Source organism: Augochlora pura, chromosome 11 (genome assembly GCF_028453695.1).
Source record: "Augochlora pura isolate Apur16 chromosome 11, APUR_v2.2.1, whole genome shotgun sequence".
NCBI classification, from domain to species: Eukaryota; Metazoa; Arthropoda; class Insecta; order Hymenoptera; family Halictidae; genus Augochlora; species Augochlora pura.
In genome coordinates, this window is record NC_135782.1 from 10,736,853 (window position 1) to 10,762,651 (window position 25,799).

The following is a 25,799-nucleotide window of genomic DNA, read 5'->3' on the forward strand; positions in this document are numbered from 1 at the left end:
AACGAGATGAACCAGAAATAACAATACATTTCTCTGTGTACAGTGAAATTTGTCCACCCTTGTTGAAAGCTATTAAATATTGTTATTCATAATTGCAATTTAAATAAGATACTATAAAGTTGCCATCACAACGTAACAATAATTCATAGTTTCAAATAACAGTTGCAAAACTATACTGTATATAGGGCAATGTAAATATTGTTATTTACGACTGTGGATTAAATAATACACAAATTAGCTGCAATCATGAATGACAATATTGTAAATACTATAAATATTGTAAATGGAATTTTGTAAATAAGACACTCTACAGATATTTTATTTAGACAGTAAGATAATATTAAATATTTGCTAATAGAATTCCACTTCCATGAAAAGTACACAGTTAAATTATTAATTAAATTATCGATTAATGAAAGAGAGAAATTGAAGACATCTAAAATTCAATCCACACCATTTATAATTTATATTCTCGAAACACGTCGAATGGAGCAGGGCGAATGATGGTAAATAAATCCAATATTCCACAGATCTTCAAAGTGTTCGAGATGGAATCCCATCAAGAATGTGCTTACGATCACATCGCCATTTACGACGGTGATTCTCCGGACAGTCATATTCTCGGGAAATTCTGCGGTACAAAGGAACCACATCCAATTCTAGCTACGGGAAATCAAATGTATATGGTATTCAAGAGCGATGTTTCCGTCCAGAGGAAAGGTTTCCTTGCAACTCATAGCACTGGTAAGAAGCGAGAACAATAGCTGATCAAATATCAATACTCGTCGAATCAATTTATTGGGTTGGAAATTAAGCGATTGCGGATTTTGTTAATAGATGGTCTTAGCACATTCTTTTGTTTTATCAACGTGTTCAAAGCACAATTAAGTTATATTGTTTTTTTGCTGTCTGGACTTTGATCTTCAATTTAGTAAGAAAATTGCATCGATTAGTTATTTAGTTTCGTTTTTATCACTTTTTGAAGATGGAAGGACAAAAAGCGCATTTTAGACATATTTTATTGTATTATTTCCAAAAAGGGAGGATCAAAGCACTTGATCTATATTGTTTTCTTGCTGTTTGGACTTCCACCTTTAATTTAGTAAGAAAATTGCACCGATTAATTATTTAGTTTCGTTTTCATTTCGCAGTGTCAAAATTGATTTATCTAATTGGATAAACTTATATTTTTAAGCAAAAGAATTGAATTTTCCTTATTTAAAATCCGCAATTACTTAGTTGCCAACCCAATAATTATAATGGTGCAACAATTATTGCTGTTTTCTTTTCTTTCAAAAAATTATGTATACCTACGAACGATACAGATATTTTTGACAAATATTTTCATCTAGTAAATACATTCTATTGAATGTTTGTCGTTAAAACGTGAAAAGAATACTTTTGAAAACATATTTAGGGTACCAAAGTGTTCATTATTAGTTTTTATTTGTAGAACAAAATTTCAAAGTTCTATTATAGTGGTCTAATAAAACATAATAAAATAGAGAAAGGAATTCTACACCAACTATAAGATAATTATTTTGAACATAACAATATAAACTAATAACAAAATTCTGCACGATGCTGCTTTTCACGAGATTGTTTCAAGTATAGCATACGTTATATAAAATTCATCTTTTAATCATTAGAAAATAATTTATTTTTCCTGTATATTCAAATATAATGCATATAATATATTCAAATTAATAATGTATCTCCAGAAAACACTTTATAGTAATAGTAATAATTCTTAAGTTTCAAAATATTTTTCGCTCTACTTGAAATAATTGTAAAATATTCCCCGGATCATTATAATAAAATAGAAAACAATATGTGAAAATCTTAAAAGACAACGCCTTAATAACGTTAAAATAAAGTTTTAAGTTCACAACAATTATTCGTAAGATCAGTGTTCACGAAATTATCGAAGTATCGCCTTAAATAACGTATCTTGGCTTGACTATAGAAACAACTCGTGATTAAGCACTGTGTCACATTTTACACAATAATTCTCTTTCAATCTCGCTCTCCAAGCACGAACTTTCTCGTGCCCCGTTCTTTTACAATATAAAATCGCGTTCGACCATCGAAATCGCATGCAGCCTATCGAGCAAGCCGGGCTCTATTCCCATTTCCAGTCGTTAGTCAGTTAGAATGGTCGCGGAATCGGATAATTTAACGAACCTGACAACCATTTCGCTAACGTAATTATGTCGCACAGCCTGCGGTGGTCACCTGGTCGCAACGGATGAAGTCAAGTATTTGTACTCGCATGCGAAGTACAGCTATAATAATTACGACCACAGAACGGACTGCGATTGGGCGATAGAGGCACCGCCTGGGAAAAACGTGCATTTGACTTTCCTCAAGTTCCATCTTGAATACGAGACCGAATGCAACTACGATTTCGTCGAAGTTTATTCTGGACTCGACACTTCCGGTCCGATGTATGGACGATACTGTGGTACCAGCGTAAGTGTACTTTCTACTGTCAAGTTAGCTGATACAGTTACCTTTTTGTCTCATGATTCAGTCAAATTTATATAATTTACATACAATACTTTTTGTAACATTACAATTGATATTTAGAGGGCCTGTTTTAAGCAAAACATCTTGTATACTATGTTCTTACGGTGTCAATAACGTATTTCAGAACACCACGGACTTCATCTCGATGAACGAGGCCCTGCTGGTGAGGTTCCGAACGGACGACACGATAGCGAACAAAGGGTTCGTGGCGGTGTTTGTCGCAGTGGATTGGCAGGTGAGCGGCGAGAACTACGGAGGCTCGGACAACGAAGATACCGACGAGGAGAACCTCTGATCCGTGGCCGGCCTCGCCAATCGACTAAGTTACGGCTGGTACATCGGCTCGATCTTGCAAAGCAACGATCACAGCGAGAACGAATAGGATCGTTGTCGAGGCGAGCGTCCAACGTGGCACGGATGCAAATCTCGCTGGATGGTCGAGGCCGTCAAGCTTATTCCTCTCGGCGGAACGTCCACGCAAAGCGAATCTCGCGGCCCGAATATGATCATCCGCGTTCAGCGTCGATTCCGTGTTGGCCAGGAGAACCGTGCTGGATAAATCCAGTCACACAAGGATAATTTATACCGAGGCGTTAGGTAACGGCTGTCCGTTTCTGGGTCGGTACACGTATGTACGAGTTCGAAATTCGGTCTATCGACGGGCCAATCGTGCCATTATATGTTTAGGTAGAAACGCGTTACACTGTTAACTCTTCTAAGTTCGAAAAACCCCAGCAAAACAGCGCGTTCTGTTACGGAGAGAGAAATTGAGAACAGGAGGAAGCATCGTCGCGACATTGCCAAAGTGATTACCTACGTCCATCGTTACGAGGGTTCGATAAAACGACCGATGCCGACGGTTAAGGCGAGGTCTATTACGAAAAGACAGTTGCATCTCTTCGACGTTGTTCTCGCAAACACTGCCCTGCAAACGTACCAAACGATTCGACAAAGCTTAAAGATCACTTTACTCCCGACCGCTCCCTCTCTCTCTCTCTCTTTTCCTCTCATTCTCTCTCTCTCTCTCTCTCTCTCTTTTTCTCTTTCTATTTCTCTCTCTCTCTCTTGATCCCCAAAACCCCTGTATCCTCTTTGACGAAAGTGCTTCGCCATTCGTTGTACTTTTTAAGAGTCTCACCTTGAACGTACGCTGATAAATGGTTCTAAACTGTAACGGTAAAACAATAAGAGCAGGACGAGGGTGTTTGGGCCGGGACGATAGCGTTCCCCGCTAGACAGACCTCTCTCTCGGACACGTTCCAAACAAGAACTTGTGCAAATATTTGGGTAATCTAGATATAAAATTAGGGATAGCGCCGATCGATCCTACAGTCGGCGATAGAAATTTTAAGGCGAGCCTCGATCGAACTGTTCCGCGTTTGTCTCGCGTTATCGGGGCTCCCGGCGACCGTTTATTGTACATAGATAAAAAAAACTTAGATGTAGACGTCGTGCCGTTTTATATGTAGTCATAGGATCGACGATCGATCAAATATTTCGCTATTCGAGTGTTTTCCGACCGTTCTTGACTCTGTACATCGCCATCCGCTGTACAGTCAACGAGCGTTGTTCCACTTTATTCGATCGACACGAATCGTCAGCGATCGCAGGAGAATTAAGAGAAACCTCGAGATTCGATTCGTAATGAGAAACGTCCGAATCGATGGAGTTTCCCGAGAACGCGTAGTACTTATCGGCTGATTGAACTCAGAAAATGATTTATTAGCTTGTAATCTGAGTAATCATTGGACAGCATGGAACTGTCGTGCATATTTAATTTAAAGAAAGTGCGGAAATTGAATTTTTGATTAATGAATCTTCGATAATCTCTTCTGGTTTCGTTCGATGTATTTTTTCGACTTTCCAAGTTCGTGCGAAATGTTCTTTTAACGTAGCATTTATTGTATCATAATTGTGTATAATATGTGTTAAACGAAGTAAGAGAGTATTATAAAAGGATAAAATAAGGAGTTTAGAGGTAGAGGTGTGGATACGAGGCAAGAGGAACTTACTAGTAGCTGTAACGTCGATAATAATGTTCAATTTCAACAGTATTCGTGTGGATCGATTAAAATGGGAGTACCGCGTGGAACAAGAACAAAAGTATCCAGTCAGGAAAATGAACAGATAATAGTGATAAGTTTGATTGCTAACAATTAACGAAGAAAACATCGGCATATTATACTCCGAAATACATAAAGTCAGCCGAAGTAACTAAAGGTCACAGTAATTTCAGGTAAACTTGTCCATTTACTGAAACTATGATTTACGCGTTGGAAGTTTTTTAACGACTCGCAACTAAATACTAAAGAAATATATTTATAAAGTAAGGTTGCATTCAGCGAATAACGATTTACGGAAACAAAGTCGAATTGTTGTCGATTCCAAATTAATCGTTGCGACGAACGATTCCAAATATACAACGCGTCGTTCCGAATTCGCCAAAGAGCTCGTGTTTTAAACAAAGACAAAAAGGAAATGTTATTCTTTGTATATTGTATTTGAAAATCAGCGCGCGTCCGCGTGTAAACAGCATATCATGTAAGAAACACCAAAAGATATCATCGGCGGAAGGAAGAATTTATTCGGGCGAACACCTAGTTTTCAAATTTCAAGGTTTTTCATATTCTTTCTAACATGATGCACTGCCTTGTGAACATTTTTTAATAATGCCGCGAGAAAATTGTTCGTCAAAATGGTGTGTCCTTCGTTTTTGTTTCGCGTCGCATTGCATGCGTTGTATTGCAAGACGAATACGGCCTATATTAATCAAAAGGACATGTTTCTATTCGAACACGAGTGTAAACACAGTGATTTCGATTTGTTTGAAAGTATGCATGTATGTGTCTTTAAGTATGTACACGCATATAGTGTTGGTCCTTTAAAAGAAAAAGTTCATACGCCTAACACACACGTATAATATCTTATCTATTAACGGATGATAAGAACAATATTAGGCGCCGCGTCAAGTTCCTTTTTGTAAATTATATGTGATTTATTTGTTCTCAGAAATACACGTTATAGGCACTCTACATATTACTATATAAACAACTATATACTTTTCCATTGTACGCTATTCCTCCATCAAACAATGATTCCATATCCACAAATTTTCCTCTATTTTAAGAGGCAAAACAGATTACCAACTAAAAATATCGATATTTTTTATGCTTTTCATTAACAGTAGATACAGTGATTATATCCTGACACACTTTTTTCTCAAAATTAGTCATTAAAAATCGGCAGATTCAATACATAAATTAATCAATAACTAAATATCGTCTATGAAACCTATAAATTTAATAAAAATATAAATTAAACAATCCTTATGCACATGACATAATATTTTTGGATCTAACTTCTTTGGCAAGTTCTCATTTAAAATTAGTTCTTAAAAAGTTAATGTGTATACCTACATATGGAATAAATCATTTTAAAAACTTAAGAAAGAACAATTTTATACATTTTAAAATTTTTGAATCTGAAAAGTGAAGAGTGAATGAATACTTATTAACATATAATAGGAATAAACGTAACTAATCTCTCATACAACAGTGCATAAATCTAATTAAACAATTATAAACCTAAACAATGTCAATTCAAACGATATGGAGATCAATCATCTATAATACATATTAGCGAATCTACTTAAGTTTTAATATAAACAGATATGAAGTTTGAACCAGGTAGGTGTTGTAATTATTATAAACGAAAATTGAAATTAGATAGACAACTTTAACCTACCATCAGTTAAAACATACTGTCGAAGATGATTCTTAGACATTCGTTTATTAACATTTTGCTGTAACAGATTATTTGAATATCATTTGCAAGTATATTTTTACATGCTACAGCTTAGCAATATCAAAATTGTTAAGAGCATTGAAACGACATACTTTAAGAGCTACTTAATATTGATGGCTCTATATTCGGTCAACGAGATCGCTACAAATGCAAGGACAATGAAGTGCGTGGTCGATCTGTTACATCACTGGCTACAGCTGTTGCGATATTATGTTAATATCTATGATCAACTTTCATGATCGTACTTGAAACTGATATGTCTGTAGACCTGTAGATTGGAGATTGTTAGACATGATCAACTGCATCGAGAATAAATCTTGATTTCATATGATTTAGAACAGAGCCCAGAAACATTTAAAACGAATTTGCGAAGATCGATATTAGCATTATTTGCATTTCATCAAGGTAAAAGTCAAACTCGGTGTTTGCAAATAAAAATACTTTCCTTTTACTCTCTGCCACTTTCTTTATTTGTTGTCGTTTTTTATTTATTCGAGAACGGATTGTATGCCTTAAAAATGTCGTTATGCATTTACTACGAAATATCGCACATTTTTTCATTAATAAAATTGTGGAAAAAAGAAATGCCACGTAAGTGTAATAAAAAAATGGCCCGTAGGAAAAATACTATAATATTGTATTACAATATTATCATTCAAACTATTTCCTGTATACCAGTGACAAGAAATGGCAAATCAAAAGCTGTTTCAAAGTTGCATAAAACAAGTAACAGAGTTACCACAAATATAGTAAAAATCAATATAAATAATACGTTGTTTATAAATAATGAGCTCCTAATTAGATTACAATTATTTATGTAACTTCAGAGTACGGAAGAGTTAATCACATAGACGCTGACTACCTCATCGCTAATTTCGCAAGGTGACGCTATACTGCATTCGCAAACGTATTAAGTCATGCCCTATTAAGTGCATTAATTCAATGTAATTAAAACTTTGTTATTACTGGACTCTATTTGGTAATATATTATATATTATTTGATATAGAATATTCAGCAATATATACGTAATATATTAGAATAGAAAAAGTCCAAATAAAGGAACGTGGTGGTATTTAATATAAGTATTCAGTAATATATTATATATTATTTAATATAAAATATTCAGTAACGTATAATATATTCTATAACATATAATCTATTTCTGAGTACTTTTGATTGACAACGTTATTTTATTCAAAGACTGTTAAATTATTTTGCGCGCCAATTCCTGCATAGTTGAGTTATTTCGCACGCAGATTGCTGCATACTTGAGTTATTTCGAGCTGCAGTATGCACTTTGTGTCCAGAACTACACGACTTCCCATGGGAGGACGATCTTCAAGATCTACCGCTTTCCTTACCGGAGATCCGACCGTCTGTGACCAATTTTAGAAAAAGTGAGCGGCCAACTGGCACATGCGCTCTCTCATCGACAGCTCTCATCCTTCCTTGGTTCTTATTCTCGAGAAAAACGCTTCGATAAACCGCTCATGTGTAAAAACAGAATACAGTACAATTCCAACAATTCACTCTGTCTGGGACATCAGCAATATTGGATTATCAAATATGCCGCGTCATTCGAACATGTGGAGCAATGCAACAAGAACGAGAAATACAGTTTTAGAAACACCTACGGTTGAAACAGTAGGATAATTCATTATTTAAAATACTACATATTATATTCAACACTATGTTCCTGTAATATTGTCTTTTCTACATTTATATTATATTATATAGACTGCAGATCTCTATGCAGAATAAAAGTTGTCTGCGTTAGTTGCAAGAAGCAATAGCCAGTTAAAATTATTTTTATTTCGTTAACAATCCTGATAATTTAAGAATACATAAAATCCATAGTCTAGTTAATGTGTTCTCTTATATCGTCGCAAATTACCTGTTAATAAAGAAAACTCACGTAAAATAGTATATAATACATATAGAAAAATAGGAGAATTTTATATAGACATATTAAAATCGTAGAATAAATAAAACCCTTCGTAATTTTAGTGAAATACTTATTCTTTATAATATTTACTTGAAATATATAACTTTCTTGAAAGAAATTATGCGTTACCAATAAAGCAAAAATTCGAAAAAATTCAAACACACCTACAAATGTGATTATTTATTACGTTCAAAGAAATAAATCTAAATTTGCCTATATAGTTTTTATGAAAATATTACAGTCCTGATAAATAGAAGAGTAATTAAAATTATTGGAAACTGCATGATTCGGTATAACATGTTTCGTACATTTTCTGTAACAAAAGAAATACGAAGGAAACGTAGAGACGAATGATCGAATAGAAAGTACAGTCATACTTCAATAGTATTTGAAATCATAATTTGAATAATTGGCTTCAGTATTAAATAACGAATACAATTGTTGCACGTGCGCGCACATTATACGAACAGAGAGCAATGTCTATTCTTAGCTGATGTACAAGTTCAACGTCCATAAGAAAGTGCAGTAGTTTTACAACTAAGAATACATGCAGTGGTACTTTGTCTCATCATGCCACAAAGAGTATAATCTTGTGTGTGCAATAAAATGTTGACGATTTAGAAATTGAGAATATTAATTACCGCATAATTAAATTATATAACGTAACACTATAATTATATTTAAAAATCATGCATTTTATCGTGACATGATTGAATTATTATATATTGTGGAAATTATATTCTGATAATTCGGAATCGAATAAATCGACACACCCTATATCTCAGAATATGCGACGTTCGTTATACATAGTTGTAGACTATGAACACTACTTTGAAATGTACAATATAGGACATTTGGTTGTCAAATGATAATTTATATTATTTTATACATTACTGTAATATTTATATTTTTTAAAGATGAATTCTATTACTGTATTAACCGTAGTAGTTTCAAAATTATTTTCTTTACTGTTACTAAATTAGGGATGCAGTTCAATAACCCGCTATGACTGATAATCTGGAATTGCCGAAATTTCAAGCACGCGAGATTATCGAAATTCTAGATTAATTACATAATATAGTAGTATATCAGCGGAATCGAGTGAAATACTCTTATCAGTACTGAAATATGCTAAAAAAGTACTTTTTCAGTAGTAATAATTCCATGAGAGTAACGTAAATAATACGTATGCTTTTTAGAAACCAAATAAGTATGTACGAGACCTACATTATTCAGGAAAAAATCAAGTAAGGACTATTTTATGCAATCACAAGACTTTCTCTTAAGAGTCTCGAGCATCTTTGTTCACCACACACGCCATGAAGCATCGACGACAGTCATTTCAAGGTGCACTGCAATCAGAAACTCGATTTGCATATCTAAAAAACATAATAAGCATTTACTATATATATGTATACATCAAACATTATGCTGAATTAAGATTAACATATAAATATATGAAACTCAAAAAAATTAAGTTAATTAAAAGATAAAAGGTAATATTTGAAACGAATATAGCAATTATCGTTTCGTCTGTTATGGTATAGTACGTAACGTAGTTCAAAGACCTGTCTCATTAATTACGGGCACAATTTGTTAATGAGGTCGTGTTCACACATTATGCGAATGTGCGAAGGATACGCTTTACGTACACTTCAACGTTTTATCATACCAAACTTAACCTACTTAGTGTGAAATTATTCCTTTCTTCCGCCAATAATGATTTCCACAGAATCCGCGACTACAATTTCAAATCCATCCGTTAAGGACGCTGCGAATCAATACAATTCCATTTATGTATCTCAGTTTCGTTGCATTTGTTTTTCATTTGTAATTATGAATGCAGTCATCGTAATAGTTCCTCGACCGAAAATTTGGCTACGAATTAATCGTTGCCGAGTCAACGAATTCCATTATTCCATACTAATTTCCTCGTTGCAATTTGTAAAATCAATAAAACAAATGTCGCATGACAGTCGCGAGGTACTATATTTTGCGAGTAGGAAACATGCGTGAAGGCGTTCTGGCGTGTTGCGGTCGAGTATCGACCAATCAGAGGCCAGGGTGAGGTCACTGACGGCCAATGATCGTGCGCAGAAAGAGTCGATAGTCGGGGGTATAAGATCCCGTTGCTGGTGTCTCTCGCGCATTAATCGTTTGGTGTTCGATCGTGCATTGTGTGTGGTTGATAGCAGTAGCTCCATTACTTGCTTTAACTATCAGCTACCCAATTTTTACGAGGACATAAACCACTACTTCAGACTTCAAAATGGTAAGAGAGTGCTAATCGTTACTTTCATGCGTAAGGAAGGTCGATTTTCTAGTCAGACGTGTTAATTGCACATGCCGTTACTTCGAGACGTTAACCGGCCGGCTCCGCCCTTTCCACGCGAATCGACCTTTGACGCCTTAATATTCTTTGAATAAATTGGAAGCGTTTGCATTCTGATCAGTTTTCTTACCGTTACACTCCAAGAATAGATTTTTCGTGTGAAAATTGTAGTCTCGTAAGAGTGTGAAAACGTTAGATTTTGTTTCGCGTTGACAGGGAGAGGGGGAAAATGCGCGTCGTTTTGCTGACACGATCGATATTTCAAGCAGGCAGACATTTTCTAATAGATGTTTCTAAAAAATATAACTTAAATTTAACAGAAACGTAGTATTTTAGAAAGCGTTGAGATTATGAGATGAATAATATCATTCGTTTGGTTTATAAGAAATATTTTATTTAATACAACGGGTGTACAACTGTAGAATTATTCAAACTATTTTAATTCTTAATTATGTTCTTATTCTATCAAATACACGTAAAAACTTACGTATGATTTCCTTTTTCAGCGTGAATGTATCTCAATCCACGTTGGCCAGGCTGGAGTCCAAATTGGTAATGCCTGTTGGGAGTTATATTGTCTGGAGCATGGCATCCAGCCTGATGGCCAAATGCCATCAGATAAAACTATTGGTGGAGGTGACGACAGTTTCAATACTTTCTTTAGTGAAACTGGTGCCGGAAAACATGTTCCCAGAGCTGTTTTCATCGACTTGGAGCCTACAGTAGTCGGTATGTACTTGAGTTCTTAACTTTCTCATCCAATAAATAACTCATTTCATGAATTTATTTTGTAATAAAATGGTATAATTATTTTATTTTACAGACGAGGTTCGCACAGGCACGTATCGTCAACTCTTCCATCCAGAACAGTTAATCACAGGCAAGGAGGATGCTGCAAACAATTACGCTCGCGGGCATTACACAATTGGGAAAGAAATTGTTGATCTCGTCTTGGACCGCATTCGCAAGCTTGCGGACCAATGTACTGGACTCCAAGGTTTCCTTATCTTCCATTCGTTTGGAGGTGGAACTGGCTCTGGCTTCACATCATTGTTGATGGAACGCCTTTCTGTGGATTATGGAAAGAAGTCGAAGTTGGAGTTTGCAATTTATCCTGCACCACAAGTCTCAACTGCTGTGGTTGAACCCTACAACTCTATTCTTACTACCCATACGACTCTAGAACATTCCGATTGTGCATTTATGGTCGACAATGAGGCTATATATGATATCTGTCGTCGTAATTTGGATATCGAAAGACCAACGTACACAAATCTGAATCGACTGATCGGTCAAATCGTTTCTTCGATCACGGCCTCCCTTCGCTTCGACGGTGCCCTGAACGTCGATTTGACAGAATTCCAAACTAACTTAGTACCTTATCCAAGAATTCACTTCCCTCTAGTAACTTATGCTCCAGTTATTTCCGCGGAGAAAGCTTATCACGAACAGCTCTCTGTTGCGGAAATCACGAATGCTTGTTTCGAACCAGCCAATCAAATGGTCAAATGCGACCCTCGTCATGGAAAGTATATGGCCTGCTGTATGTTGTACAGAGGAGACGTTGTACCAAAGGATGTTAATGCAGCAATCGCAACTATTAAGACTAAACGTACTATTCAATTCGTCGATTGGTGTCCAACTGGTTTCAAAGTTGGCATTAACTATCAACCACCTACTGTTGTACCTGGTGGTGACCTTGCTAAAGTACAACGAGCTGTATGCATGTTGTCCAATACTACTGCTATTGCAGAGGCTTGGGCTCGACTTGACCATAAATTCGATTTAATGTACGCAAAGAGAGCATTCGTACACTGGTACGTCGGTGAAGGTATGGAAGAGGGTGAATTTGCTGAAGCTCGTGAAGATCTTGCTGCACTTGAGAAGGATTACGAAGAAGTCGGTATGGATTCTGCTGAAGGTGAGGGCGAAGGAGCTGAAGAATACTAAACAAAATCCCAATCATGATTTTTCATTGAGAAACAATATGAAATAAATGAGCGGATTTACAAGCGCTACTGTTTTGTGTATGTCACCTACCCTTTACATTTCCTAAATCATTTGATTAATTCCATGATTGATTACACAATTGATAGATTATATTCAGTTATATTTTATACATTTAAAACCATTTACCTTGTACTTTGGAATAATCTTCAGTCGTCTAACTTATTAGAATAACTTAGTAGAAATATGATACTTAAAAAAGAAATTAACTAAAAGACAATTGTTTTCTTAAGTTTCCAGTATGAAACTGAATTGTATAAAATAAAAGTGGATTTGTTAATGTTCATTAGATATTTATCTATATTGACATAGTAATATAAAATTACTATTCGACTATAGAATGTCACGAAAGAAAGCTATACGGTAATTTTAGGACACCGAATTTTATAATTTCTTATTCAATATCACTAACAAATAATCCAATATAGCATTTATTTGTTACGTATCGTTATAGCAACCGCAAAAAAAAAACTTGATAGAATTTTTATTTTTAGCGATTTAAAAGTTCATGAAAGTTCGTAGCATACTGAGGTCTCTCTATTTTTATCGTATAGTTTTCATTCGTACCTTCTTCGACTATTTGGTGTCACAAGATTTCTATTAGCGTTAGACACTTTAATTTTTATTTTACAATACCTATCCCCACCTTTCCAAATAGTTTAAACGTGTCATTTGGTACGGTTCAACAGTCGCGATTGAAATACATTTAAAAAATGAGCGTAACAGCGTAAGCGCATATGACAAGCACGCGACCCGGAATACTTCGTCTAATAATTTGTCGCAGCCATTCGCGTTCTCTTATTGTAAATGTAAGAATATCCCTTCTAATTCTGTTCTATCTCAGTTTATTGCACGTCAGTTGGTTCTACTTTACTCCAATAACAAGAATAGATATCTTACTGAGAATCCGCCATGAGCCATAGGCTTCTTACATTTGCCGAGAGCACGCATGCGCGTCACGGCAGTGCACGTCGGTGCGTGTCGGTGTGCACAGCGCTGTGTAAGGTGGCATTTCGTTTAGAAAAAAAAATTGGCGGACTCGTTATTTGAAAAATTGTGCAAATGTTACCGACACGTCATTAGTAGTGTGTCCAAATGGACCCGCCATGTGTTCAGGATCACGCCGAGTAATATGAGTGAGTGAGCGCAGTATTACTTAAAGTTTTTCAGTAACGTTTCCCTCGGGAAAGAATGTAAAAAGTATTGCACGGATATCGATACAACATTAAATCGATGCATCGAGACAGAGGTGTCGATGCGTAATCAAGATCCAATGAAATATGTTCAAAGCGGATTCGGACAAGTGGCTCGAGACAGGTGTATCGATGTCTCTGGCGTATCGATATATTGTTTGCATACTTACTCGCAAGGCAAGAAGCTACTGCCTTGGATGTATGCAGTGGAGTGCAGCCCCTCCAGCCCGAGTTCTCGTTGCAACGTTCTCCGGTTTCCTCAATCACGTTTTTTTCTCGTGTGCTGAATAATGCATTTATAGTGAGACCATTTCAAAGAATGTTAACTTTATTTCATGACTACTTACGATAAGAATGAGTGAGTATCCCGGTGGGAGTTGTGAATGTTTTCGAGGCAACTATGTAATTTTCTACGTGCTTATCTCCTTGCTTAAGCCGGAGTTTTATGAGATCTCTTATAATTTTGATAAAAGCATTCACTATGCCGCATTACCTGGACAAAATCCATGTGTACACGGCGTGTATACAACACACGCCCAAATGTTGCATCTACACGTGTGATTCATCAATGTATTCGAGATAATACAGTTCGAAGAAATTTAACATTCTATTGCATCTAACGCATTCGGAAGAAGTATTTTTTTTAATTAGAAATTGAAGAATGGCGTGATACACAATAGTCAGTTTGTTTAATATTGCCTTCTAGCTGGGATACAGTCATTATGCTTGGTAGGTGAACTACAGTAAAAATACTTTAGATAAGATCACAAGGCATTCTTTCTGCACATTAATCTTCAGGTTATACTCTTATCTCTCTTGTTGTCTACTTGTGTATTTAAATAGTGCGGAATACAATTACCTTTGTCTTCTAATGCAAGCAAAACCTACATGTAGAAATATGGCATAGATCAGAATGAGTATATATTTTGTAATATTACATTTGTATAAAAAATATTTTAATGTTTATAAACTATGTCATCATTAGTTCTTATAATCAATTCATATATGTGCATATTTTAAAGGTTCTTACTTTTGTAATAAACATATTATTGTACATTATGTATGTAGGTATATATAGCCTTGAAGCTTATTAAACTAAATTATTAACTAACTTTTAATTAATATCATCTTTTTATGTACTGACATGCATTGACAATGTACCAACATATATATAAGTTAGATACTCTACTTTCTACTTTTGCTTAAAAGTTTCATTTAATTTATGGAGTAGTAATGTTTTAAATAAATATATTTTTTCCAGACCACTGCAAAGCCATGAAGATGAGCTTCTCCTTATCATCGCTTCAGCCGCTCGGTCATGGCTTAGACAAGCATGGCCAAGCGGGGATAGCGATCGAGAGACCATATAACAGCCTCACAAAGAAACGGTTTGTTTCATTACCTATGTTTATATTATATGATGTACTTTCTACTTATATCGTTTTAATAAATATATTCTAAAAATTAGCTGGAAGTAAATGTTATGCAGTCAATAATTATAGTAAATCATTAGTTGTGAGTAATCTAATGGAAATAACAACGAAATCATAATACAGTTATTCATTGATTTTGTAGGAAAGACCCAAAGCAGATCCAAAATCAACGTTCGTGGACAAATCATGAAGATTGCAAAGATGATTTCTGGGCAGCAATACGATCCAATTATGACTATATTATGGACACTAATTTAATAGATAGTTGTAAAGTAAGTGAATTAGTTTTTATATATGTCTGATACAATTTGTTCTAATGTCAATAATGACGATAGGAAGCCAATGGTGAATTAACATGGGACGAGTCTGATGTATCAGCACAATCGTGGAATTTAAAAGAAGTTAGTAGTCAATTCTCAGAATTATATTCCTGGCTAACAGTTCTCCAAGAATTGGTTTATTCTAAGGAAGAAAATTTGTTGGACAAAAGTCTGCGTGCGGTATGTACAAATCAGTTATATTAAGCTACAATTAGATTGTGGATCTTTCATGGATGATTTTATCAAAACTGAGGTAAGAGAAATATATATTTCTTGAGATAAAAGTTTCTGTACAATAAAAATAAAATAGAAATAAACTCAATCTTTATTAATATAAATGTTTATCATATTTTATACATCCATAGAAGATATTACAAATTCATAAAAATCCACAGTCTAATAATAAAAATGAAAATTGTTTATGATAACTGATTAAAATTGTTTAGTGATAACTAATTAAGTAGCAATGTAATAATAGTAATAAAATGTATACCTCAGGCTCACATGGAGGAGCTGCGACGTAGGGCTTATAGAAGAAAGTTATTTAACGAACAAGCTGGAAAATTAGTGTCACGTGCCCCTGCTTTGAAAGATGAAGTAGCGTGGCGTGTTGACCATTTGAATGCAAAATGGGAATTAGTAGAACAAATTATGGCACCCGTTGAAAGGCCAATATCTAATCAACTAGATATGTCAGCAGGTAAATTAGTCTTTTATTATGAAACATTAAAATTCTGGATAGTGTTGCTCACTATTCTTTGACACATTTTATAGATTTTGAGCATGAAGTGAAGTGTTTGAGGAAATGGCTCCGTGAGATGGAATCTCGACTTCAGCCTTTGAGCTTTCATGTAGATTGGACATTAGCAGAATTGGAGGAAAAAGCAGTAGAGCATATGGTGAGTGCTACATGAAATACATTTTTAAAGAATTTAAAATGTGCATTTTCAAATTAAGGAATACATATAAGATTTGTTGTGATATTTTCGAATTGGAATGCTCAATATATTCATATTTATTTTATGAGAGCATCATTGTGATATGTGATTCAATGCATTCATTTGGTTGTACAAAATAAATCGAACATGAAGTCATTGATGAAACAAAAATGAGATAAAAATCCACGATACTATCGAAATGAGTATTGTAGGTAAATTAAGCAATGATGTGTAAATAATGAGATGCATATATTCGTCGGACGAGTCATTAACACAACAAGAGATCGATACATATATGTATGCATTCCGTTTACAAAGCCGGATACACGTCTTTATTGTTAGCGGAAACGGTCGACAGCTGACACTCACGCAAACGTACAGGATGGACGATAGTAATAGTAAATAATTACGTTTATCGTGCTTGAAATATCTAACTATCTAATCAGCATAGATCTATTCAAGCGGTGAATTTAGCATAACTGTTAGAGAATAAATGTGATACCTTCGATATTCGCAGCAATTTCTTTTTCGCGATGCTGCAATTTCCTTGCCAACCAAAGACTGCAGAATTATTTTATACATTCGTCGAGGCGAGCCGATGCACTGTACATTCAGTTTCAGCTCGATTGTCTTTCTACTCCCTGTTGTGTGACTGGGTGGGCGTCGAGAACTTGACTCGTTCGTGTTGGTTCCGCATCTTTCTGCCGAGTCTCTGTCTTCTTCCTTCTCTCGGTCTCTCCCTCCTTAATTGCATCTCGACACAAAACGTGATACGTACCAGACAATCATATGCAGAACTGTAGTATCGTACAGTATAATGTTGTCGTATTTTAATAATATTTGTACCTATTATTTTTTTGCAAAATTAAAACACATTTTCGAAATGGAAATTCTTCATAATTTTCTAAAATTTTACTTCTTACATGTAATGTATCGAATATTATAGAATGCTGTAAATTTATAATTCAATGATAAATTTTAATATAGCATTTGTTAATAAACAAATATAACATAATAGTACTGATTCTAAGATCTTGACGAAATAGTTATAATTACAATTCGTTATATCTCATAAAATTATACTTTCTTTAGTTATAATAAGCTTGTAATGTTTAAATGTGTATATGTATATTTCTAAAGTTAGTAAATATTTGTAAACCCGTAATTGTTGATTCATCATTATACGTCGTTTTGTATATTGTTTTGGTATGATACTATTCTTTATGATTTAAGTTCAAATGTAATGTACATCTCATTGTATACAATAACTTTATAGGTTCAATATTTTAGGAACTGAATTATGCTTCTAGAAACCCAGTGTTATTTTATAGTGAAGTATCCGAGCTACGTCATTACTGTTCGATTTGTAGAAAGCAATTAATTAATTACATGCTATATTTTATTAGATAATATATTACCTGATGGACCGTTATAAAGACGGAATTATGTACCACCCTCCTCTTAGTTTACTATTATGTATCTGTTTTATTCATATATTTATCAGAAACATAAATTTATTGAATTTAATATTTATAATATCAATTCATCTGCATTATTAAAGATAATAATAGACAGTTTAAGAATTTAATTCGGAATATTGTTACCTTCTTTTTGTTTTACATATATGTATAGCAAATGATGAATATGCATAAAATTTGCATAAAGGCGATTATTTTCTTATAGTTAAGGTTGATTCAGAAAAATATTTATTGACCGATTCATTTTTATTAAAGTTTTTAGAAATTAATTATAAGCATGTTCCGTTTCTAAAATATAAATATAATCTTTTTCCAGAAGTTTCGAAGAGTTTTTGAAGTTAATTCAACGATCGATAGCAATGGCCGGAAGTATTGACCGAATAATTTAATTTTAGACCACTAAACTGGCGAGGATAAATTTGTTTACGCCTAGTTCGTTGCTCTCCAACAAGACCATATGGCATGCATGTTTGTCTTCAGCAAATTCCACAGTATCTGCTAGGAATTCGGATACTTCTCTACATTCGTATTTCAAACATCGTGTACACTATAAATTGATCTCGGCTCGCGTTCGTAAAAAGATAGTGAAGGTTGAAACGCCTTCTGACTGCGTTACGCAATGCTCTTCTCATAGTGTTACAGTGAAAGCTGTAAAAGAACTCGATCCAGAAATCCAGTTAATTTTTTTTAGATCTAAAGATACACATAGTTTCACTTTATAGTTCCTCAAATATCTCATTAGCAATCGCAATCGTAATCAAAACAGTTCTTTCTGTTTCCACTCGGTAAAAGTTTCCAGTACAAGGTGTAATTAGCTAATTCGAGGAATATTAAAATGTTGCAACATTTACATACAGGAAATAAATAAATAATCTTTTGAGATATAAAATTTAACACGCTTATCATGTTGGAGTAATCATTGAACTATTTGAAAGTAGTTGTTGTGAAACTGACGCCACCAAATATGAATATCTTAATATCGTTACTAATTAAAGTACAGTGTAAAGTGAAATTCATTGTTGAGTCTATAATAATTACTATCAACATTCTCTGTTACTGTAAAGAGAATAAATAAGACATCTGCAGGACACTCAATATACTAAGTACACAGTAAAGAATTTCTAAATTAACAGTTTTATAAATATTACTATTTTCAGTGCGTTCGTAGGTAACTTACGAACGTAATATAATTATGAACATTGTAAGAAATAACAATGTTCTTTTTTTACAATTATTAAGCAAATTTTCTTGAATAGTTATCTCAAGTAATTCATTTTAGAAATGTAATATAATATAGAATAATTTTAAATGCATCTTATTGGCACCCCCAATGGTTATTAAATCATTTAATCATTGTAAGACGTATGTAATATTAAAATCTCTTAAAGGAGATATTACGTATTAATCAAACAGTTTTGTTAGTTACAGGCTAAGCAACTTCATTAGTCATAGTGGAAAATATTTAACAGAACGACTAATTGATTATCAGCTAACACTTATCAGTATTATGGAATATTTGCAGTTGTGACTAAAGATCGAAAGAATTTAAGAATTCATTGTCGAGGTATCGAACAGATACCGGATCAACTATGATTAGTAATCATTGATTACATTCCGGGGTATTCTGGTATTGAAGTTTGAGCGCAGGCAATGATCAGATTCCGGTCTGCTTGGCACTCTGATTTAGCAGAGAACAAAACGAAAGTACGGTGTTAAGACCGCGCGAGCGGAACCCTGATAACGCCTGATCAAAAACAGAAAGTAACGAAAGGAGTACAATAATGATCGACGCACGGGCACGCGCAATTTACTTCACGTCCTGTATCGTTCCACGTTCTGTCAGTTGTATTACCGTTGTTCGGTCCATAGAATATCAACGCGTTAATGAAGATTGATGGCGATACCCGTGTTGCTCAATGAACATACCTGGCATCTGACCCCTCTTCGTCCGAAGCCAGGTCTCCCCAATGGGACATATGCCGAGTCGTTAACTCTTTGATTGTCACATGTAATGAAAATTTGATTGAAAGTTGATACGCGACTGACATCTCTGATTAATCGATGTGTACAAGTGGAACGGTTCGCTTCTCTGTTTGCTCGTGCTACTCACGAGTATGAAATATTTACATACTCGAAATTCAGATTCATTAATGTGTTACGATTTTTGTAAACAAACCATACGATTTTTTTATAAATTTTTGTGCGTACTTTATGTAGTTTCTGTGATGCTAAGGAAAATATGATTTAACATAGACAATATGTATTATCGATGTTAAAATTTCATAAAATATTATTTTGCTATAGTTTGTCAGGTTCATCTAGAGAAACAAACAAAAAGTTCTCGTGAACTGCTTCATTATTTTAAATTGGTTTTATATTTATGTTTATATGAACCAATCGCATACGAATTGAGTTTAAATAATGAAAATTTTAATAAAATATACAGTACTAGATAAAACAGTACAGCTGTGTACTCTCTAATTTCTTATGTTGTAATTAAGATAGCATGGCAATTTTGAATGATAGTCTACATGTCCAAACAGAGTGATATTTATAAATCGTACAACATTTTCAAGCTATCTTAATTAGAACGCGAGAAATTAAAGAGAATACACGTGTACTACCTTTCTAGCCGAGAGTGTACATCTGCATATGCAATCTATATATATGCAAATTATAAGAAACGTAGTAGTGTATTTATGAAATCATGTTTTACACATCCAGCATGTATCGATTAGTATTAAAGTGTTTTCCTAAATGGCGATATAATTTTTCAAAGAATAACTTCGCGAACAGAAGCAATGTACAAGAAACTTATTTTATATTCTTCTGTTTTAGTTTATAATTTGATCATGGGCCATTGTAACTTTTTATAGATTTGTGTAGAAATCAAATCTAATAATCGTTCAATAGCAGAGAAAATTGAAAAATATTCTTCTTACTTTTAATTTTCTTCATTGTATCACATATTCGCATAAAGTACAAAGCACGCTTAATTAACGTATGAATAAATTTATGTAATTAAAAGTAAACATTCGCAGCACCTCCGCAGCCACAGAATCCCATAGATAAAATGGTCGATCGTAAATCATAAGACTCTTAAACAAGCGGCGTTCGAGGTGCTTAATTTATATTTCTGCTAGTGAATAAACTTGATGAATTTATTTGTTTCGAATTGATTTTTCGAAAACAGGTATCCGGGAACGATTTACGATGATACCGATCGGTAATAACGACACTTTCACGTAGCCTCGGACGCAAACGAACCTACGGGCTCTATAAAGCAAGTATCCCCGTCGAGCGTTGCATAAACCTTTCAGCGGCGTGTGTAAATAATAATGTAATATTGGTTCTACGGCGGACTGGAGGCTATAATTTATGCTACGCACGGAAGAGGTGAAAAGATCACCATCGCGTGAAATTTCATTTCGCGCGGGATCGCCGAATGATACGCCGTAGATCGTGCGAGAGCGAACGTTACGGGTTGCGAGCATGAGGAGCAATCGATAACGATATTCACGGAAGGAACCCATCGCCAAGATGTTTCAATGATTTCGCCCGTTGATCTTGAAACGATCGAACAGGTGTAATATAAGTTTTCGTCGGTTCAACGCGGCCCGACACTGTTAAGAAACGGAAGTGCAACGTTTTTCGTCTAGCAGATGCCAATCAGTAAGGAAGTGAAATTAATTGCCTGTTACGATGGATCAAACAACGTTGCTCACGTGAAATTTCGTGCGGTGAACGTGCGCCGCTGTGCATAATAGACCCTATGTATGTACAATAGTAATTAGAGTTTGAAATCTTGCCTCGGTGTATAAATATTGAAACAATTCCGTTTTGGTAATGTCCAGGAAAAATAAGCGGCGAACCATATTATACTGTCAATTAAATCGCTCGCTTAATAACGAGTGAAACGGTTTCGTTAACCTTTGTTTCGTCTAATTTTTACGCGTTTCACGCTTTCTATGCGACGTCGATAAATAAGTCGCGCAATTCGTAGCTAGTTAAGCAGATGTGCATAGAAAGGGCGCGTTATATTCTGCGTAAGCTCCGCGCAGTAGCAGATATTAATGGCTGGTGAAAACAAAATTATAAAAATACAATTAGACAGTGAAGTTTATTTTGAAAAAACATTTATTTTACCAAATGTAATCCAAATTGAGTAGAAAGTGTATATAGATGTTATTTACAATTTAAAATTCTGTTTGGTTATTTCTTTTTTGTCGCTATGAAGACAATAGAATTAACAAAATTTAATATTTATTTGAAAGTATTCGATAACATTTAATAACGTATATTAAATACTTCATAATATTTAGATCAATTGATTAGGGGATTCATTGAGTTTTGATAATGAAGATTCGATTCACTGTAATATTTATTTTAAAGTATTTGATGATATTTAATAAGATATATTAAATACTTCATAATATTTAACACAATTGATCATGTAATTCATTGACTTTTGAAAATAAAGATTCGATTAACTTTATGATTTATATGTATCATATAGTAATCACTGTCTAATATTGAGAGCGATAATCTCGTGCAGCATAAAGGAACGCCAGCTTTGCAATAAATCAATACGAAAGTCGTGTGCAAGCGTGGGTAGTAATTGATCCGATTAAGTACCATTTTTCTTTCTGGTTCGGGTGGAGAAACGTTTGCGAGAAAATTCATCCGAGAGGTAGCAAGTTATTGACACGCTGGAAGTCGATAGGATTATTTATCTTCGCTATGCGAAGCAGAATGTGAGGTTGCGTTGATGCTTCGCTGGTGCCGCGACGCAATCCGAAGGATTGAGTTTCCATATGATACCCATTCCACGATATACAATCGGGATACCGGTCTTAGAGTTATTTCTATTTCCTGTGCCCTGAAATTGATCCGAAAGTTTCAACGAAGGAGCAGATAAATTGCAACATTCGTCTCTATTCCAGCGTATTTCAAATTCACAACTTAAAAGGAGATTAGATTTATTCAGCATAGGATGCCAGTAAATGGAATCGGTTTTACATTAAACCTGTTTTACGTCTCTCGTTCGTCACTCATCTCGTTAATAGAAGATATATACATTTTTCTATCTATTTATATCATTTATTTTTCCCTGTTATAATTTCTTCTTATATCTCTACTTGTTTAGTCACTCTGCACTTATTTTACGTATTTATGGCAAGCAAGGCGCTAGACTATATTTCTATTTCATTTCTATTTTTCACAATCAACTCCAAACATTTTTATTCTATTTTCCAGGCTCATTATCCCCTTCTCTAATAAAAGCTCCGCCCCCTTGCGATTTTTCTGGAAATTCCCTGCGGTACTTGAAGCGTTAATTGTTCGTTCAATTGAATTCGCACGAGCAGCGCGGCACGGGGGTTTGAAAAAATCGTTTGTCCGGGGCACTATAGGCCCATAAAGAGAGTTCACGGCGACTTTTCTTCACGCGGCCTTAAAACATCTGGAGCAATCGAGATAAGAGGTAACATTCAACGGCGGGACTTTGAAAGTCGATGTAGATTAGCCGGCACCCGGAGCAGGAAGGATAAATTGTACCGCAAAAGGGTTAATTAAACGCGTACGTGCATGACGCGGCCGCGTTGAAAACGGCCCCGAGACTCACGGCGGAACGAGCACGTTTCGGTGATAGTGACCCAGTAGCTGGGACGCCACGTAACAATTCTGGTTTCAAGGTAGCGGTACACGCCGGTGATGCTTCACCCTGCGGACACTTCACCGGTTCTCGGTAAACAATTAGACGCGACTTGCTCCAGATGTAGCAACTACCGTTGCTCCGCCAGCGTCGATGATCTCCCGTTCCACGCAGAAATCGGAGTAATGCGTGCCGCGCGGTGCCGTAACAAGTAATATCGATGTGTATCGGACGCGATCTTTCAGCTACCCCGATGATGGTACCGCTCGCTGTCGTTGTCCGTTGTCCTTTTTTTTTTGGGCGATCGGATCGGATCTGACAAGTGCGGTACCAACGGAGCGACGTTCGTGTTCAGGCACCTTTTATGTCTCGATAACTGCTTTGAAATTGGACCAAATGACTTGAATTTTCTTGGGATACTTGACCAGTTTTACTAGACAATAACATGTTTTTGGAAAAATTGCAGTTTGTTTGAATTATAAAGAAATTATGTTTTCTAAGGCAACTCGAAAATGTCGATTCTTTGGGGGACTGTATAGGTTTGTTCTTAAAAGACGGGCCATTTTTATTAGCTGGCGCAATTAGTGTCTTCAGGGTGAAAACAACCCTCATGTATATTGATTGGTTTTTCTTCATTTATGTATATGTATATTTAAAATTGCAGCAGATGTACGATTGAAATTTAATAGCTATTCAAACACTTTTTAAGAGATATTATTAGAACGTGAACAATTTTTTGTTTAAATAGAAATATCTGCCACTACCGTCATTAAAATAATTTGGACTTTTGTGTCATTACAAACTGAATAATTAAGCTATACTTTGTCAGATTAAGCCGAAATTTGGTTAAATTCTACTTAAAACAAACTAATTACGAATTCCAAATGATTGCAAACATTTCGACGTTTTCTTATTAACAATATTTCACTGCAACAATACCTACATATTTGAAATACTTCACGTTGAATCTTACAATCGCAGAAACTCTTGCCTTTGTACTTGAAAAAGAAAGGGGTTCATTTATTTCTCGATTTTTTTTTTAGAATAGATAGCGTTCATTTTCGTTTCTAATTATTAACCAGAGAATCGCGGAGAAAATTTTGTCGACACACGGGATGCGTAAGCCGACCGAGACATGACCAAAAAAAGCGTTGTTCGCTGGTGGTTCTAATGACAGAGTACGCATGCAACAACCAGTAATTAGCATGGATTATTGAATTGTTTCAGTCCAGCATGGTAAAAGAGATCCGTAAATATTCATGTTGGTTTTTGAAAGCGCATGAAATCTTGTAGTTCCAATTAATTTAATTTCACGTTATATCATTAAAGGTGTAATAACCTCTGTCTTCTTGACACGTTCTCCACCTGCGTCTAATTATCCCGTAGTTCGCGAGGAGAAAGTTATTTTTATGCACGTTATTCCTTCGAACACAATGCATGGCGTAACGTTAAGAAAATTAATGACTTTCCGGACAATTTAGTGAGAAGAATTTTCGATACGAGATTGATAAAACATTGTGACCATTGATTTATGGTTAGTGCTTTCTTGCATAGAATTAGAATAGAACTTGTATAGAACTATCTAATTATTTAATTATTTTTATATAATGCCGTGTGGCGCAAATCGATACTTTGTGCTCCGGAGCATGGTGATTCGGTATTAATTATATAATTATCTTCGACTATTTTCAGTTGAATATTTTTCCCCTTTTCTTGGCAAACACGATGATATATTTATGTATTTAGAAAATTTTATGTTGCAGAGAAAGCAAATGTATTGTTACCAATTCTCCTAGAAAATGTGTACTCAATCGAGAATGCAATTTTACTGCGTTAATCGCTATTCAGATTTACATAAATTGTTAACGGTAAAAGTAAATCGATACGTTTTAATTGTACCACGCCAATTAAAAGAACACTTTTTCCTTCGTATTATACTTCGTGTTATACTTCGTGTTATACTTTCTGAAACTTTTCATTTCTAAAGGTGAGAATGAAAGTACGTTTCGAGCGTAAAACTCAATTGACCCTTAACTGGTATAATGATTCACCCTGAATAAAATGTGCTGAAAGATGTGTTAATTTAATTCCGCATATACTATCCGTCATATTTTATTCTTAGTCAGTGTATGAAATGATATGAACATAGAAATCGAAACTTTCACT

General features: G+C 34.8%; 3 protein-coding genes across 9 annotated transcripts in view; all 3 read left to right on the forward strand.

Moving 5' to 3' along the window:
• Tok (tolloid-like protein 1 tolkin) overlaps window positions 1–5,561 on the forward strand; it is a 150,770-nt gene extending 145,209 nt beyond the window's left edge. For both annotated transcript variants that reach the window (XM_078194318.1, XM_078194319.1), the window contains exons 13-15: window positions 531–744; window positions 2,222–2,472; window positions 2,654–5,561. In XM_078194318.1, the coding sequence (XP_078050444.1) occupies window positions 531–744; window positions 2,222–2,472; window positions 2,654–2,824 (636 nt within the window). In that variant the 3' untranslated portion in view covers window positions 2,825–5,561. The remainder of the gene's footprint in view (window positions 1–530; window positions 745–2,221; window positions 2,473–2,653) is intronic.
• Window positions 5,562–10,413: 4,852 nt separating this feature from the next.
• Window positions 10,414–12,629, forward strand: LOC144477120 (tubulin alpha-1 chain). Its single transcript, XM_078194586.1, has 3 exons — window positions 10,414–10,551; window positions 11,118–11,340; window positions 11,435–12,629. The coding sequence occupies exons 1-3, from the start codon at window positions 10,549–10,551 to the stop codon at window positions 12,559–12,561; spliced, it is 1,353 nt and encodes a 450-aa protein (XP_078050712.1). The 5' UTR covers window positions 10,414–10,548; the 3' UTR covers window positions 12,562–12,629.
• Window positions 12,630–13,451: 822 nt separating this feature from the next.
• On the forward strand, window positions 13,452–18,996 carry LOC144477121 (uncharacterized). 6 transcript variants are annotated; one of them, XM_078194589.1, is made up of 8 exons: window positions 13,453–14,169; window positions 14,285–14,540; window positions 15,073–15,199; window positions 15,387–15,516; window positions 15,580–15,744; window positions 16,063–16,264; window positions 16,339–16,463; window positions 17,118–17,408. In XM_078194589.1, exons 2-8 carry the CDS (start codon window positions 14,534–14,536, stop codon window positions 17,175–17,177), a joined length of 816 nt encoding a protein of 271 aa, XP_078050715.1. In that variant the 5' UTR covers window positions 13,453–14,169; window positions 14,285–14,533; the 3' UTR covers window positions 17,178–17,408. The 6 variants fall into 6 exon arrangements, with proteins under 6 accessions (XP_078050716.1, XP_078050715.1, XP_078050714.1 ...); XM_078194590.1 differs by lacking the exon at window positions 14,285–14,540 and having other exon boundaries at window positions 13,452–13,754; window positions 17,118–17,409; XM_078194588.1 differs by lacking the exons at window positions 13,453–14,169; window positions 17,118–17,408 and adding an exon at window positions 18,297–18,996 and having other exon boundaries at window positions 14,392–14,540.
• Window positions 18,997–25,799: the final 6,803 nt, after the last annotated feature.

Bases quoted from the DNA above. Each gene is read 5' to 3' on its own strand.
- LOC144477120 (XM_078194586.1), top strand. The intron at 11,341-11,434 runs GTATGTACTTGA...TTTATTTTACAG, and splicing joins CTTGGAGCCTACAGTAGTCG to ACGAGGTTCGCACAGGCACG.
- LOC144477121 (XM_078194589.1), top strand. The intron at 16,265-16,338 runs GTAAATTAGTCT...CACATTTTATAG, and splicing joins TCAACTAGATATGTCAGCAG to ATTTTGAGCATGAAGTGAAG. The intron at 16,464-17,117 runs GTGAGTGCTACA...CTGTACATTCAG, and splicing joins AAAAAGCAGTAGAGCATATG to TTTCAGCTCGATTGTCTTTC.